General features: G+C 39.3%; 2 protein-coding genes across 2 annotated transcripts in view; both read left to right on the top strand.

Moving 5' to 3' along the window:
- The window catches only part of LOC112554247, a 31051-nt gene extending 22263 nt beyond the window's left edge, over positions 1-8788 (top strand). Inside the window, exon 2 of the mRNA XM_025221946.1 lies at positions 8235-8788. Within this exon, the coding sequence (XP_025077731.1) occupies positions 8235-8495 (261 nt within the window). The 3' untranslated portion in view covers positions 8496-8788. The remainder of the gene's footprint in view (positions 1-8234) is intronic.
- Positions 8789-14077: 5289 nt separating this feature from the next.
- On the top strand, positions 14078-14710 carry LOC112553595. Its single transcript, XM_025220936.1, has one exon. It carries the CDS (start codon positions 14078-14080, stop codon positions 14708-14710), a length of 633 nt encoding a protein of 210 aa, XP_025076721.1.
- The last annotated feature ends 4624 nt before the right edge of the window (positions 14711-19334 follow it).

The raw sequence follows: 19334 nt of genomic DNA, 5'->3' as shown, positions 1-19334 counted from the left end.
ACTTGTGCTTCCATCTCATCACAGTCCAACTCATCATACGAGTGGTCCGAAAGTCTGCTCTTGTTTATCAATTCGTATTGCACTTCCTTCCGAAAATGAAGATCACTGCACAGAAAGTATGTACTTCATTTAGAATCATGCCAAGGTTCAAGACATTTTTAATTCTGGTGGCTTTGATTACAGCATGGACATTTCTTCTTCTGTATACACTGTACTTCTCACGATCAAAGTACGACACTGCAAACTTAAAGAAACTGACCACTGGGGTTAACACTCTGACTGATAACACATCGTACTACACACTTATAACATTCGAAACTCATAAAGTGAAATTGGATGAAAGCCTCAAACTATTCCAGCCCACAGTGTCACAACAGGATGTGTACATTATGCAGGAAATCGTCGCAACTTTCTCTATAGTGATGACTAACGCGTCCTTGACTTTCTTCCTCTACATGGGCAGTCTACTGGGGTCGTGGCGCCACCACGGCATCGTGCCCTGGGATGATGACTTGGATGTTGTTGTCCCTTCATTGCAGAAGGATGCCGTGGCTCACGTGCTGAATGGCCTCAAGCCGCACTTTCTTCTTGATGCCACACAAGGAGACCGATGGAAGCTCTTCTCCGCTCGGTCTCATGCTATCGGTAGGATAATTTGGAAATGGCCGTACATGGACATCTTTTTCTTTGACGAGAACAGAACCCACATTTGGGAGAGCTCCCGACAACGTGACAAACTCATCTTCAACAAAGAATACGTATTTCCATTGTCTGAGCGTCCTTTCATTGACATGATGCTGCCTGCCCCGAGAAACACAAAAGCCGTACTGTCCACCACCTACAACCTTAGCGTGTGTGAATCGGGGTGGTACGACCACAGCAAAGAGATGGGTAGGAGCAAACTGAAGTCAGTGCCGTGTGAACAGCTGCAGCAAGTCTTTCCGTTTGTCAGGCGCCAGGCTGCAGTAGGCGGCCATGGAGGTTGTAACGAGAGTCTCGTCTTAAATGGAAATGTGTTGGCGTGGGTGGTGCTGAGCGGTGTGCAGTGCTAAGGTGGACTCTCTTGCCAGTTACTTTTGGTCAACGGATACTACATTCTTCTCCTTTCTTTCACTTCCTGATTAACTTATAAATAATCTAGGTTTTTTTAATACTTCTGCATAGATGGGAGTGCGTGATGTTTTGTGAGAGGCCGAACTAGAATGTAGACGTAGTAGACAAGTGTAGTGTTGTTTTCTTTTGTTATGTTTGCTTCAATCCAAAATGTCCTGGCTTACTAAATCTTGAAAATGCATTGGTTAAGTAAGAGTGATCGTTATCTAGATGTCTAGCGTATGAGTCTTCAAGTCTATTTTCTTCCCTCGATTCTGGACAATATGCAATTTTCTCACATCTATGGGAAGTAAGCAAGGCTTACAGAAGATTATTACAGAAGCACTGGGACCACATGTAATACAACGCTGGAATTAATGAAATGGTTGTCAATAGAAATATTGTCGACATAATTCAGATTTTTCCAATACTGTCATGGTAAAACTTTAGTATTTAGCAGGTTGAATAGAAAGTCGTAGACACGCACGCTCCACACACGAAGCTGATCCACTAATGAATGAATAACAGACGCTAAGAAATATTTCTCCTTCTCTCTCTCTCTCCAGTCAAGGGCCACAGCCTATTGAGCAAAGTCTGTGTAAGACTGCTACAACTCACCTAACTTTTGTTTTGATATCCAATGGCTGTAAGGATGTTGTCTCTTTTAAGATGGAATGATTCTCCATGTGTGTGGTGCCTAGATGAATGATAATGGCGTATGGGTAGGGTTTGTATGTGTGTTTGTATGTGTGTTTGTGTGTGTGTGAAAGTGAGAGAGAGAGAGAGAGATTTATACTCACAAATGCTGTTTTGTCGTTATGTCTATGTATATATCATGTGTGTGTGAAGAAGTTGAGAACTAGTCTTGACACTGTTTATTACTGGATTGTATGTATAGCAGTTTTAAGATACGTAGTGACTTTGATAGATGCTCACACTCTAAGGTGGCTGGAGCTATGCTCTTAAAGCAATAAACAATCAGTTAATCTCTGATATATACAAAAATACCTAATTTCTTAATCACAAAGCTAACATTTTAGATTTTCATTGACACTACTTGAATTCTGCAACTGTTCTCATTCATTTCATGTAGCTACTTGTAAATAATTCATGGCCTTCAGTACAATCCTTTAGTTCCTGCGATGTTGTGATGTAAGATAATGATTGTTCTTTGTTGCTGTATATCTTACATAACTGTACTATTAAAAGTAATTTTTGTTTATATTTTATTCACACTCAAGTTTATGAAGATGTTAAGAAGAAGAAGAATAATTACGATAATAATTGTAACGCTTCATTTGAAATGACTTCAGACCAATTTAATAAAATTTGCAAGTTCGATCTCACTATCGTCATTTGGGGATGGTTGAATATCTATAATCGACTTAATTTTAAGATTCTTTTAAAAAAAATACTAACATTATTATTTATTATATTCCCCTTGTCGGATAATATTTTTTTCTCGTGATCTGTTTATCTATATTTTCGAGATCAGCCTTCTGTGTGAAGTGTTTTTGTAAAGAACTGGCATCAGACGTTCTACAATAACACAAAGGCCATAAACAGACAATTTTTTACATATGAAATTTTTGAAGGTATATTTCCTCCATAATCTGTAAGGTGATAGACACCTGCATGACACACGCTGTTCATTGAACCAACACAATACAAACAGTAAACGTATTTTATAAATTTGCTATTGATGTATTTAAATCATCTTTACGCTCGCATCCTTTTGAAAACACTATGAAGATCTTCCATCTATTCTCGTAAATCACAAGTTTAACTTTCTATCCTTTCGATCATATTTCCGCTACAGTAGTAGAAACTTGCGAAATATCACTAAAAATAATACAATATTAACGGTAGTTTTTACTTTCCACAATATTACCTCCGTGCAATATCAGCTTTCGTTGATGCTTTTTCGGGTGTCCAGTCACTTAATCCCCAGTCACTTAATCCCCAGACACTTAATCCTTTATAAATCAAGTGCAACCTATACTAGATTGTTGGATGCAGTTAGAGAGCTAAAGCCTAATGCAGCCCCAGAGACTATAGTAACAGACTTTGAGAATGATGCGATGACCGCCTTTCGAGAGAAGTTTCAGTCATTTAGTGTAACGGGCTGTTACTGTCACTTAAGTCAAGCGGTATTATGCAAAGTCACTGAACTTGGAATGAGAAGTGACGATGACGAAGACGAGTCAGATTCCTCCCAGCACTGGCCTATGTACGTGAGGAAGACATTGTCGATTTTTTCGAGTCAATGCCACAACATGATCGCAGGTCGGAAAAATCTCTCAAAATAATACAATATTAATGGTAGTTTTTCCTTTCCACAATATTACCTCCGTGCAATATCAGCTTTCGTTGATGCTTATTTGAAATCCCTTGTCTAGTTCTCATTTATACCTACAACCTTAGCGTGTGTAAAGCGGGGTGGTACGACCACCGTGAAGAGATGTTTAGTGAACAGCTGCAGCAAGTCTTTCCGTTTGTCAGGCGCCAGGCTGCAGTAGGCGGCCATGGAGGTTGTAACGAGAGTCTCGTCTTAAATGGAAATGTGTTGGCGTGGGTGGTGCTGAGCGGTGTGCAGTGCTAAGGTGGACTCTCTTGCCAGTTACTTTTGTTAAACCTTGAATGTTTTTATTTACATTATTATAACATGTTCCAGTTTTCTTTGCTCACCTACATTCACTCAGCTGAAGGTAACAAAGGTGAGGAGCTGGTGTCATGGTGGTCAGACAGGTAAATAGTTTATGAACCTGATGGTAGCGTACACGAGTGAAATGACTGGACAGCAGAAACCTACACATATTTGTCTTTGCTCGGTATTTTGTTTTCTCATTATCAACATCCTTTACTCCATCAATTAAAAGTCTTGTTTCGAATCATTAAGAACACTGTGTGGCAACATCTGGAAGCTCCCCAACAGGTAGCAAGATAAAGACATCAAAGTGTCAATGAACAGTAGCCAGCGCCATGTCAAACCGTCATTTGGCAAAAGGTGTATTGTAGGCAGAGACACTTTCTTGCCATGGACTCTGTTTTAGTTTCAGTGAAGGCACTGGTACAATTGCTTCGGGATGTAGGAAATTAGTTAATGTTTAATTAGAAAAGAATGGTGCTGATAGAAGGATTTCCCAGAGTCTGAGCGAATAGCTCACATGGACTGACACGAAATGAGCAGCAAAACACCATGCAGGTCCCACACACACAATTGATTCTCTCCTTTGTTCGTCTTGTTCTTCCGCTGATCCCACTCAGTCCATTGAAAGACAGCTGTTCACTTTAGCAGACAAATGCGACAATGGTCGTGACCTCACTGACCTGCCGATGTGTCAGTGTTCTAAAGACTCAAAACCTCTTGTGAACGATTATTTGCACATAACCAAACGAAGCTGTGTTCAGGAACGGGAAATAACTGTATTTTTATAACCGTATTATCTGAAGGACCACAGAGAAACTTCATTGACAGATACTGGCATCAGACACTGTACAGTAATTCAAAAGCCATAAACAGACGCAATTCTTTACACCCCACATTTTCAAACATAAAGTTCCTCCATAATTTGTAGAGCAAAAGACCCCGACAGGATACACACTGTTCATGAAACCAGCACAATACAAACAGTAAACGTATTTCATAATTTGCTGCTGCTGTTTAAATGTATTTAAATTATCATCTTAACGCTGGTATCCTTTTCCAAAAAACATAATGATATTCCATCTATTCTCAAGTTTCAACAACTTTTCTTCCAACAATATTTCCGTTACAAAACTAGAAACACTTGCGAAGAAGCCCTAAAAATGATACAATATTAACGGTAGTTTTTACTTTCCACATTATTACTTTCGTGCAATACCACCTTTCGTTGATTTCTTTTTTTTACTCTTGTCCAGTTCTCTGTTTTGCTTGCTGATCTTTTACACAAGAGAGTCACTACACCTGCCATGATTAATTAAGCTGAAAGTGTTTATAAATTAGAAAAGTCTGCGTACCCAGAAACCAGCGACAGAGTTTGCACAGAGCCGTCGACAAGCAGCATCCTACATCCTTACAAGACATGGAGGATGGCAACGACACTTCAAGAGCAGATTTTATTCTCGGTTTGGAAAATATCATTTAGACAACTATTTCGTTACTTAGACTACTAGTTTGTTAATAAAAATATCGTAAAAACACCTTTGACAAGAACATGATGAATGCATACTGATTCTATACATATATATAATCTTGATTATTAAAAACTACATGTCTTGATATACATTAATATTGTGCTGTCATCTTATGACACATGGGCTCCAGGATGCCTTCTATGATGATTGCTTTGTTTGTGTGGCTTCTCTGTGCAGTTGGATGTATTCTTAAAATGTTTGTTAATAGATGTGTATGTTTGTTGTTTTTTTATGTTGGTATATTGTAAAATAGTGTTTGTTTGTTATACATACTTATATTGTTATGTATCTGTGAACAATCATGTATCCCTTATGTTTCTTCGTAATCTGGATACCCTATACCTACTTGAAAATGTTTGTGAATAGACATGTTTCCTCCCCGATTTGGTATTTGTATACGTGAAGATAATATCTGGGTGAGCTATTCCTCAGATGTAGCTAATGTCATAAGTTTATAGATAAGAATAAGCTCAGTGTACAGCTGAAATGTGTAACTGCCTGAACTATGTGTTATTTATTGATGTATGTTGAAAGCTATCGGTATTTGTGTAGGCTACAACTAATAGTTAAAGACAAACCACTACAACCAAGGCTGTTACTAGCGTCAGCTGGTCCTTTCATAGGGTAGGTATAATGAGATGGAGGAAAGATTTGAGTAGAGTGTCAAAGATATTTTTGTTGATCTATTTATGTAAGTTGATGTGTGCGGTAGTTTCTGTTATGCTTTGTGTATGTTTTTGTTTAATAAAAAAGAACATGATGAATGGCTGTTATTTCTCTCTCAATACCAACGCTCAGGTTGAACATGTAGACATGTATTTATTTACACACAGATGAGTTTTACTGTCTGCTCTACAGCTCGACACCTCAGTCCGTCCTGTCCAACCTCTGACCTCTAGTCTATCGGCTTCCTGCCTTATGTATCTTCCGAGACAGGAAAAGGTCCCTTGTCTACACTATCTATTAATAGTCATTTCTCTAGGATACAAGGCCAAGTCATCAGAAGACAATAATATTTGTGTTGCAAACATCGTCTTCATATCGAAACCGGAAGTGTAGCCAAGACGACCTGTGGTCTCGGCTGACACACACCAGCAACTAACGACTTTCAGGTGGGTTTGACAACAGCTAGTATTTCTGCTTTTGCACCCTGTTTACTTCCACACAATGTCTTCTTCTTGTAAACAACTTAGTGTTTAATGTTTCCTAAATCGTTATTTTTCAGTGATTCGTCAAATGATAGATCTAGCGTCGTGACCGATAGATTTACTTGCTTTGAAAGAAAAACTAATTTTACAGAAATGCTTGTATTTAAACCCAACTTCATTATCGATTGTATATAAAAGAAAAGTAGGATTTATGACATATTCACCTTTATCTAAACTATAAATATTAATTGTGTGAAAATGAGACGACAGCAATGAAAGTTTCGTACAGACTGTGGCTGCCAGCCGCCAGTAGCCTCCCCTGTCCTGTCATTTATTGTTGTTTGTTGTCGGCGTCTGTCACAGTTCTGCTACCGCTAGATGTCAGGATTTTAAGTGCCTTTGTTTGTTTACCACGCTCGAATAATGAAGATCTGCTTAAATGTTCCTTGTGTGTGTGTGTCTGTGTGTTCGCTCATAAATAAGCTTTGATGTGCATCGTCGTTGTCATAGACTTCGATCACTTATTGTTTCATGCTATCTTCCTATTAGTCATGACATGGTGATCTCAAGCATACTGCATAGATTACACATTACTTTGCAACATAGATACAATATTGTTGCCTTTTAAAAGCAGTTGTAGCACCAATCACAAAATACACAAGTGAACACAGCTTGCTACACTAGACCATTCCACCAGCCCATTGTAGACCTCATTGTATCTGCTGACACAATAGCAAGTTACCTATTTCAGTTTCTAATTCTACACTCTCTTTTCGCATACTGTTATTTTGTTCTTACTTTTATATGAAATTACTGATCTATATTTACTGATACAACTAAAATTATTATTGCAGTTGACCCTTCAAAAGCGTGGGTTTGAACTGAGCAAGTCCAGTTATACGCGGATTTCAACCTTAAACACCAATCTCAGCAACACCTGTCGACTTTCTCTGCCTGTGTCTTCTTTATGTGAAAAGCAGTGTGCGTGGTATTTTGTGGGAGGACAAGGGAATTCCTTCGTGTGACTTGTGCTTCCATCTCATCACAGTCCAACTCATCATACGAGTGGTCCGAAAGTCTGCTCTTATTTATCAATTCGTATTGCACATCCTTCCGAAAATGAAGATCACTGCACAGAAAGTATGTACTTCATTTAGAATCATGCCAACGTTCAAGACATTTTTAATTCTGGTGGCTTTGATTACAGCATGGACATTTCTTCTTCTGTATACACTGTACTTCTCACGATCAAAGTACGACACTGCAAACTTAAAGAAACTGACCACTGGGGTTAACACTCTGACTGATAACACATCGTACTACACACTTATTACATCCAAAGCTCATAAAGTGAAATTGGATGAAAGCCTCAAACTATTCCAGCCCACAGTGTCACAACAGGATGTGTACATTATGCAGGAAATCGTCGCAACTTTCTCTATAGTGATGACTAACGCGTCCTTGACTTTCTTCCTCTACATGGGCAGTCTACTGGGGTCGTGGCGCCACCACGGCCTGGTGCCCTGGGATGATGACTTGGATGTTGTTGTCCCTTCATTGCAGAAGGATGCCGTGGCTCACGTGCTGAATGGCCTCAAGCCGCACTTTCTTCTTGATGCCACACGAGGAGACGGATGGAAGCTCTTCTCCGCTCGGTCTCATGCTATCGGTAGGGTAATTTGGAAATGGCCGTACATGGACATCTTTTTCTTTGACGAGAACAGAACCCACATTTGGGAGAGCTCCCGACAACGTGACAAACTCATCTTCAACAAAGAAGACGTATTTCCATTGTCTGAGCGTCCTTTCATTGACATGATGCTGCCTGCCCCGAGAAACACAAAAGCCGTACTGTCCACCACCTACAACCTTAGCGTGTGTGAATCGGGGTGGTACGACCACAGCAAAGAGATGATTAGGAGCGAACTGAAGTCAGTGCCGTGTGAACAGCTGCAGCAAGTCTTTCCGTTTGTCAGGCGCCAGGCTGCAGTAGGCGGCCATGGAGGTTGTAACGAGAGTCTCGTCTTAAATGGAAATGTGTTGGCGTGGGTGGTGCTGAGCGGTGTGCAGTGCTAAGGTGGACTCTCTTGCCAGTTACTTTTGTTAAACCTTGAATGTTTTTATTTACATTATTATAACATGTTCCAGTTTTCTTTGCTCACCTACATTCACTCAGCTGAAGGTAACAAAGGTGAGGAGCTGGTGTCATGGTGGTCAGACAGGTAAATAGTTTATGAACCTGATGGTAGCGTACACGAGTGAAATGACTGGACAGCAGAAACCTACACATATTTGTCTTTGCTCGGTATTTTGTTCTCTCATTATCAACATCCTTTACTCCATCAATTAAAAGTCTTGTTTCGAATCATTAAGAACACTGTGTGGCAACATCTGGAAGCTCCCCAACAGGTAGCAAGATAAAGACATCAAAGTGTCAATGAACAGTAGCGAGCGCCATGTCAAACCGTCATTTGGCAAAAGGTGTATTGTAGGCAGAGACACTTTCTTGCCATGGACTCTGTTTTAGTTTCAGTGAAGGCACTGGTACAGCTGGTTTGGAATGAAGTCGATGAGTTAATGTTTAATTAGAAAAGAAAGGTGCTGATAGAAGGATTGAGAAGGTAACTTCCAACTGTCAGTTTAGTAAAGTGGCTGGGCCTGCTTTGTTAAACGAGTTCTCAGAGTCTGAGCGAATAGGTCATCTGCACTGACACGAAATGAGCAGCAAAACACCATGCAGGTCACACACACACAATTGATTCTCTCCTTTGTTCGTCTTGTTCTTTCCCTGATCCCACTCAGTCCATTGAAAGACAACTGTTCACTTTAGCAGACAAATGCGACAATGGTCGTGACCTCACTGTCAGTGTTCTAAAGACTCAAAACCTCTTGTGTACGATTATTTGCACATAACCAAACGAAGCTGTGTTCAGGAACGGGAAATAACTGTATTTTTATAACCGTATTATCTGAAGGACCACAGAGAAACTTTAATGACAGATACTGGCATCAGACACTGTACAGTAATTCAAAAGCCATAAACAGACGCAATTCTTTACACCCCACATTTTCAAACATAAAGTTCCTCCATAATTTGTAGAGTAAAAGACCCCGACAGGATACACACTGTTCATGAAACCAGCACAATACAAACAGTAAACGTATTTCATAATTTGCTGCTGCTGTTTAAATTTATTTAAATTATCATCTTAACGCTGGTATCCTTTTCCAAAAAACATAATGATATTCCATCTATTCTCAAGTTTCAACAACTTTTCTTCCAACAATATTTCCGTTACAAAACTAGAAACACTTGCGAAGAAGCCCTAAAAATGATACAATATTAACGGTAGTTTTTACTTTCCACATTATTACTTTCGTGCAATACCACCTTTCGTTGATTTCTTTTTTTTACTCTTGTCCAGTTCTCTGTTTTGCTTGCTGATCTTTTACACAAGAGAGTCATTACACCTGCCATGATTAATTAAGCTGAAAGTGTTTATAAATTAGAAAAGTGTGCGTAGCCAGAAACCAGCGACAGAGTTTGCACAGAGCCGTCGACAAGCAGCATCCTACATCCCCACAAGACATGGAGGATGGCAACGACACTTCAAGAGCAGATTTTATTCTCGGTTTGGAAAATATCATTTAGAGAACTATTTCGTTACATAGACTACTAGTTTGTTAATAAAAATATCGTAAAAACACCTTTGACAAGAACATGATGAATGCATACTGATTCTATACATATATATAATCTTGATTATTAAAAACTACATGTCTTGATATACATTAATATTGTGCTGTCATCTTATGACACATGGGCTCCAGGGTGCCTTCTATGATGATTGCTTTGTTTGTGGGGCTTCTCTGTGCAGATGGATGTATTCTTAAAATGTTTGTTAATATATGTGTATGTTTGTTTTGGGTTTTTTTATGTTGGTATATTGTAAAATAGTGTTTGTTTGTTATACATACTTATATTGTTATGTATCTGTGAACAATCATGTATCCCTTATGTCTCCTCGTAGTCTGGATACCCTATACCTACTTGAAAATGTTTGTGAATAGACATGTTTCCTCCCCGATTTGGTATTTGTATACGTGAAGATAATATCTGGGTGAGCTATTCCTCAGATGTAGCTAATGTCATAAATGTATAGATAAGAATAAGCTCAGTGTACAGCTGAAATGTGTAACTGCCTGAACTATGTGTTATTTATTGATGTATGTTGAAAGCTATCGGTATTTGTGTAGGCTACAACTAATAGTTAAAGACAAACCACTACAACCAAGGCTGTTACTAGCGTCAGCTGGTCCTTTCATAGGGTAGGTATAATGAGATGGAGGAAAGATTTGAGTTTCCTCTTCACTGTCGTCATCCTGAAGGTATGGCGCCTCCCGCAGTTGAATGTCTTTTATCTTGGAGTATACCAAATGATCGTCTAGGTACACAAGAAGGACTGAAATTAAACAGTTCGGCATGGTGGTCTGCATTAACCTCTGGAAAGTGGCTGGTGTGGACGTCAGACCCATTGGCATCCTGGAACGGGCCTGTTGCCAGCGGCCCTAGCCAGTCCTTTTGTTGACAATGTCTTCTCAAGATGAGCTTCATGCACGGCTGCCTGTACTGCCTGCGCCACATCTGCGGTAGAGTCCATTATCCGATCAAGGACGTTCTTCCCTAGTAGAAGCGACACGCGCCTCCTGCGCTCACTTGTGACCACATCGACCAGGTCCTTGACCACCAGGATAGGAACGTCCTCAGACGCTGGCCGTAAACATGTCCACCACCGCCACTCCTGAGTTTGTTTTAGCTGTAAGTCCTGTATGTGCCCTCGTGCCCACTCGTCAGTGACCGTCGTTACCTCACTGCCGGTGTCGAGCAACGCCATCACTCAACTGCCATAAATGACAACCTCCGCCGTCGGACACTTTCCAGTCAGGCCAGCTACACTTTATTTCCCTGTCATCCTGTTACGGAAAACGGGGGCAGTCACTTTCCCTGACCGGTCGGGCTGCAGTCCTCCGAGATGGTGTCAATCGCCGCCACTTCGACGCTCTGCGCCGCCTTCTACCTCGCCTGCTTAAATTCTGGAGCTTCGCGGCGTATTCGTCGACCACCTCATCACGTTGCTGTGGCACTGATGTCGACATCTTTGTTCGCCGTACGCCTCCACTAGGACACCCAAGATCTTTCTCGGCGTATCTCTTGCGTCATGCGGAAGCATCAACACTCGACGTCTGGCAGGTCCCTCCAGCGAGCTCAAGATGTAACCACGAGCCGCATTCTGACACATCGGGTTTATGGCGAGAGCTAACTCGACCTCTGTTTCAATCTCGTCGACACTCGTTGGTCCACCGGCAAACTACTGAAAGCGGACTAACTAGTATGCTCGTAGAGCCTCTGCCCACCCAACGGATAACATCATGGTCCTCTCTATGTACTAATCTTCTGTCGTGGGCTTCTGCCAGTGATGAACAAATGTTTCTTTTTGTTCAGCAGTGCTTTTAGGCCCTTGGTCACCCAAGGTTTGTTGTTAGGATAAACATACACTGCCTTGATGGACTGGTGCAATCAACACTATTTTACTCCTCACTTTTACTCCTAACTGTGTGTTAAATGTCTGTATGGGTATGTGAGCAAAGACAAATTTCTGTCCTCCTGGGCAGACAATAAAGTCTGTTTTGATTTGATTTTGATTTGATTTGATTTGATTTGAGTGTCAAAGATATTTTTGTTGATCTATTTATGTAAATTGATGTGTGCGGTAGTTTCTGTTATGCTTTGTGTATGTTTTTGTTTAATAAAAAAAGAACATGATGAATGGCTGTTATTTCTCTCTCAATACCAACGCTCAGGTTGAACATGTAGACATGTAGATATTTACACACACGTGAGTTTTACTGTCTGCTCTACAGCTCGACACCTCAGTCCGTCCTGTCCAACCTCTGACCCCTAGTCTATCGGCTTCCTGCCTTGTGTATCTTCCCAGACAGGAAAAGGTCCCTTGTCTACACTATCTATTAATAGTCATTTCTCTATGATACAAGGCCAAGTCATCAGAAGACAATAATATTTGTGTTCCAAACATCGTCTTCATATCGACACCGGAAGTGTAGCCAAGACGACCTGTGGTCTCGGCTGACACACACCAGCAACTAACGACTTTCAGGTTGGTTTGACAACAGCTAGTATTTCTGCTTTTGCACCCTGTTTACTTCCACACAATGTCTTCTTCTTGTAAACAACTTTGTTTTTAATGTTTCCTAAATCGTTATTTTTCAGTCATTCGTCAAATGATAGATCTAGCGTCGTGACCGATAGATTTACTTGCTTTGAAAGAAAAACTAATTTTACAGAAATGCTTGTATTTAAACCCAACTTCATTATCGATTGTATATAAAAGAAAAGTAGGATTTATGACATATTCACCTTTATCTAAACTATAAATATTAATTGTGTGAAAATGAGACGACAGCAATGCAAGTTTCGTACAGACTGTGGCTGCCAGCCGCCAGTAGCCTCCCCTGTCCCGTCATTTATTGTTGTTTGTTGTCGGCGTCTGTCACAGTTCTGCTACCGCTAGATGTCAGGATTTTAAGTGCCTTGTGTTTGTTTACCACGCTCGAATAATGAAGATCTGCTTCAATGTTCCTTGTGTGTGTGTGTGAGGACATAAATAAGCTTTGATGTGCATCGTCGTTGTCATATCTTTGATCAGTTATTGTTTCATGCTGTCTTCCTAGTAGTCATGAACTGTTCATCTCAAATATACTGCATAGATTACACTTTACTTCGCAACATAGATACAATAATGTTGCCTTTTTAAAGTATTTCTAACATCATTTAAACATCTTGAAAATACACAAGTACACACATCTTGCTACACTAGACCATTCCACCGGCCCATTGTAGACCTCATTGTATCTGCTGACACAATAGCAAGTTAATTATTTCAGTTTCTAATTCAACTCTCTGTTTTTTACAGACTGATGTTTTGTTCTTACTGTTACATAACGTCACCGATTTATATTTACTGACATACCTATAATTATTATTGCAGTTGACCCTTCAAAAGCGTGGGTTTTACCTCATCAAGTCCAGTGATGCGCGGATTTCAACCTTAAATTCCAATCTCAGCGACACCTGTCGACTTTCTCTGCCTGTGTCTTCTTTTTGTGAAAAGCAGTGTGCGTGGTATTTTGTGGGAGGACAAGGGAATTCCTTCGTTGACTTGTGCTTCCATCTCATCACAGTCCAACTCATCATACCAGTGGTCCGAAAGTCTGCTCTTGTTTATCAATTCGTATTGCACATCCTTCCGAAAATGAATATCACTGCACAGAAATTGTGTACTTCATTTAGAATCATGTCAATGTTCAAGCCATTCTCAATTCTGGTGGCTTTGATTGCAGCAGGGATTTTTCTTCTTCTGTATCTACTATATCTCTCAAGTTTACCGTACGACACTGCAAACTTAATGATACTTACCGCTCAGGTTAACACTCTGATTAATAACACATCGTACTACACACTTATTACACCCAAAACTCATAAAGTGAAATTGGATGAAAGCCTCAAACTATTCCAGCCCACAGTGTCACAACAGGATGTGTACATTATGCAGGAAATCGTCGCAACTTTCTCTATAGTGATGACTGAGGCGTCATTGACCTTTTTCCTCTACAGTGGAAGTCTGCTGGGCTCGTGGCGCCACCACGGCCTGATGCCCTGGGATGATGACTTGGATGTTGTTGTCCCGTCATGGCAGAAGGATGCCGTGGCTCACGTGCTGAATGGCCTCAAGCCGCACTTTCTTCTTGATGTCAAACGAGGAGTCAGATGGAAGTTCTTCTCCGCCCGGTCTCATGCTATCACTAGGTTCTCTTGGAAATGGCCGTTCCTGGACATCTCATTCTACGAGGAGAACAGAACCCACATGTGGGACCAAGACAAACAATTTAGAGGATTCATCTTTAACAAAGAAGACGTATTTCCATTGTTTGAGCGTCCGTTCATGGACATGATGCTGCCTGCCCCGACAAACACAAAAGCCGTACTGTCCACCACCTACAACGTTAGCGTGTGTACATCGGGGTGGTTCAACCACCGTGAAGAGTACTTAATTACCGGCGAACTCAAGTCAGTGCCGTGTGAACAGCTGCAGCAAGTCTTTCCGTTTGTCAGGCGCCAGGCTGCAGTAGGCGGCCATGGAGGTTGTAACGAGAGTCTCGTCTTAAATGGAAATGTGTTGGCGTGGGTGGTGCTGAGCGATGTGCAGTGCTAAGGTGGACTCTCTTGCCAGTTACTTTTGTTAAACCTTGAATGTTTTTATTTACTTTTTGTCGGGATGTTTTGCTATCTTTAGATGCAAGAATTTCTAGTACCTTTCACTTTTATGAACTTAATTACAAGCATTCAGAAGTTTGTAGCCCATGGACATCCTGTGATAATTTGAATAATTATAAGAATCTACATCAAAGATAGAGCAGCCTTCCAGTGAGACCAAGCGGCGAATTATCATATCCTGCTTAGCATAATCTTGACACCCAGTCATGTACTCATTTTCTTATGGTATTGACTTATTTCCTTTGATGGTACTGTCTCTTGACTAATATTTCACCTTTTCGACACATTTCTCTATGATGTATCATCATATCAGATGATGAAATATTGTTAATTCCCCGTAATATCACATTTTAATCAGTATTCACTTACCACAATATCTTCAGGACATATCTGCCTTTTCTTTAAATGCAGGTCTCATCTTCATTTAGTTATCTTTGTTTAATGGCTCCATTTCCATTATCTGTATGCTTTAAAGAATGATGCCAATTTTGTAGCGGGTGGATTTACCTCCTCTATGATACAGCATCGGTTTCCACATCAGAATAAGATAAGAATTTGTCTATTAGCAAAGGGATGCTGCATTAGGAATTTGACTAAATAATAAAAAAATTGAATAATATGGCGATCCAGCTCACTAGACGTGTACAGAAGGCTGTATTTATTCTTTCCTGGTTGAAACCTCCATTGGCCGAGGTAACAATGCCACATTATGAGTCTCTCCCTCTCTTTCTTGCTCTAGCACATTCCTTTAACCCTTTCATATTCACATTCACATTCACAGCACATTCTCTCCCTTGTTATAGAAAGTAACATACAAACGGTCAACTTGAAGAATGATACAGGTTGATTCTTGACAATGTTAAGTGTTTGTTTGAGACCTTTTTTAAGTTACTGCCTATAAAATGCTTATGTCCCTTTTGCTAGACTCGCCATCATTTGTTTTGCAAATTGTGATTGTTTGAAAAAAACGTTTTAAAATTTGGTAGATATTTGGGGTTGTTGAGATTAATGGTGTTTTTGTTTTCTTGTCAGATATATCAGTGTCAAACTCTTTGTTTGTGTTTTTCATATAAAAAAATTCTTCTTATTCGTGTTAGAGATGGTATCACATACACCAGGGATGCCCAACGTACGGCCCGCGGGCCATATCCGGCCCGCGACGCGGTGCCATCCGGCCCGCGAAAATTCTGTCCACAGTGCAGGAAATCGGCGTGTGAGTAATAAAAAAAAGTATATATATAAAACCGAAAAAAGGGAAGAAGAAGTATTAATCCCTATGTAGGGGCGTCTCTCAATCTTTTTTTCGATGGACGAACATTTCGATTCAATTCTCCGACTTGGTGTCTCTGCGATGCAGCCGGACATCAGAAGTTGGTTTCGTGAAAAAAACTTCAAATACCCCACTAATTAGTACATAATTAATGGTAAGTACAACTTGTTTCTAATAAAAATGGTATCTGCTCTATTTTTTTTTCCTTTTTGTATTTTTGCGGTGAAGCGGCCCGAGACACGCATGTCGGAAATGTGTATGGCCCGCAGGCCGAAAACGGTTGGGCATCACTGACATACACCATACCTATTCTGTTACATAAATGATTTGCAAGACCTGAAGTTTTTATAGTAAGTCTGATACTACAGGCATTATCATCTATGTCATTCCCTCCGATGTTCACAGCAAGTTTGTCACTGTACGTACTGTCGGTGTGTCGCGCCAGTAGTTGTAAGCAGTTTTGTCAGACACAGCTGTATGTACTAAACTACGGTTGTCAAACACAGCTGTCTGTACTAAACTATGTATGTTATACACAGCTGTCTGTACTAAACTATGTATGTCAAACACAGCTGTCTGTACTAAACTATGTATGTTATACACAGCTGTCTGTAATAAACTATGTATGTTAAACACAGCTGTCTGTTATAAACTATGTATGTTATACACAGCTGTCTGTACTAAACTATGTATGTTATACACAGCTGTCTGTACTAAACTATATATGTTATACACAGCTGTCTGTACTAAACTATGTATGTTAAACACAGCTGTCTGTTATAAACTATGTATGTTATACACAGCTGTCTGTACTAAACTATATATGTTAAACACAGCTGTCTGTTATAAACTATGTATGTTAAACACAGCTGTCTGTACTAAACTATGTATGTTATACACAGCTGTCTGTACTAAACTATGTATGTTAAACACAGCTGTCTGTTATAAACTATGTATGTTATACACAGCTGTCTGTACTAAACTATGTATGTTATACACAGCTGTCTGTACTAAACTATGTATGTTAAACACAGCTGTCTGTTATAAACTATGTATGTTAAACACAGCTGTCTGTACTAAACTATGTATGTTAAAACACAGCTGTCTGTATAAACTATGTATGTTATACACAGCTGTCTGTACTAAACTATGTATGTTAAACACAGCTGTCTGTACTAAACTATGTATGTTATACACAGCTGTCTGTACTAAACTATGTATGTTAAACACAGCTGTCTGTTATAAACTATGTATGTTAAACACAGCTGTCTGTACTAAACTATGTATGTTAAACACAGCTGTCTGTACTAAACTATGTATGTTATACACAGCTGTCTGTACTAAACTATGTATGTTAAACACAGCTGTCTGTTATAAACTATGTATGTTATACACAGCTGTCTGTACTAAACTATGTATGTTAAACACAGCTGTCTGTACTAAACTATGTATGTTAAACACAGCTGTCTGTACTAAACTATGTATGTTATACACAGCTGTCTGTACTAAACTATGTATGTTAAACACAGCTGTCTGTTATAAACTATGTATGTTAAACACAGCTGTCTGTACTAAACTATGTATGTTAAACACAGCTGTCTGTATAAACTATGTATGTTATACACAGCTGTCTGTACTAAACTATGTATGTTATACACAGCTGTCTGTACTAAACTATGTATGTTATACACAGCTGTCTGTATAAACTATGTATGTTATACACAGCTGTCTGTACTAAACTATGTATGTTAAACACAGCTGTCTGTTACTAAACTATGTATGTTAAACACAGCTGTCTGTATAAACTATGTATGTTAAACACAGCTGTCTGTACTAAACTATGTATGTTAAACACAGCTGTCTGTATAAACTATGTATGTTATACACAGCTGTCTGTACTAAACTATGTATGTTAAACACAGCTGTCTGTTATAAACTATGTATGTTATAACACAGCTGTCTGTACTAAAACTATGTATGTTATAACACAGCTGTCTGTACTAAACTATGTATGTTAAACACAGCTGTCTGTATAAACTATGTATGTTATACACAGCTGTCTGTACTAAACTATGTATGTTATACACAGCTGTCTGTACTAAACTATGTATGTTATAACACAGCTGTCTGTACTAAACTATGTATGTTAAACACAGCTGTCTGTACTAAACTATGTATGTTATACACAGCTGTCTGTACTAAACTATGTATGTTAAACACAGCTGTCTGTATAAACTATGTATGTTAAACACAGCTGTCTGTACTAAACTATGTATGTTAAACACAGCTGTCTGTACTAAACTATGTATGTTAAACACAGCTGTCTGTTATAAACTATGTATGTTAAACACAGCTGTCTGTATAAACTATGTATGTTATAACACAGCTGTCTGTACTAAACTATGTATGTTATAACACAGCTGTCTGTAGTTATACACAGCTGTCTGTTATAAAACTATGTATGTTAAACACAGCTGTCTGTACTAAACTATGTATGTTATACACAGCTGTCTGTACTAAACTATGTATGTTATACACAGCTGTCTGTTATAAACTATATATGTTAAACACAGCTGTCTGTACTAAACTATGTATGTTATACACAGCTGTCTGTACTAAACTATGTATGTTAAACACAGCTGTCTGTTATAAACTATGTATGTTATACACAGCTGTCTGTACTAAACTATATATATGTTAAACACAGCTGTCTGTTATAAACTATGTATGTTAAACACAGCTGTCTGTACTAAACTATGTATGTTAAACACAGCTGTCTGTTATAAACTATATATGTCAAACACAGCTGTCTGTACTAAACTATGTATGTTATACACAGCTGTCTGTACTAAACTATGTATGTTAAACACAGCTGTCTGTTATAAACTATGTATGTTAAACACAGCTGTCTGTCCTAAACTATGTATGTTATACACAGCTGTCTGTACTAAACTATGTATGTTATACACAGCTGTCTGTACTAAACTATGTATGTTATACACAGCTGTCTGTACTAAACTATGTATGTTATACACAGCTGTCTGTACTAAACTATGTATGTTATACACAGCTGTCTGTACTAAACTATGTATGTTATACACAGCTGTCTGTACTAAACTATGTATGTTATACACAGCTGTCTGTACTAAACTATGTATGTTATACACAGCTGTCTGTACTAAACTATATATGTTAAACACAGCTGTCTGTTATAAACTATGATTGTCGTCTGCTAATGTACCTCAGATGAAGATGAGCGCTGTCTGCTACATTACATCACCTCACGTGACAC

The sequence above is a fragment of the Pomacea canaliculata genome, linkage group LG13 (assembly GCF_003073045.1).
Source record: "Pomacea canaliculata isolate SZHN2017 linkage group LG13, ASM307304v1, whole genome shotgun sequence".
NCBI lineage: Eukaryota > Metazoa > Mollusca > Gastropoda > Architaenioglossa > Ampullariidae > Pomacea > Pomacea canaliculata.
The sequence above is the reverse complement of the archived record's forward strand: the minus strand, read 5'-3'. Positions and strand labels throughout refer to the sequence as shown.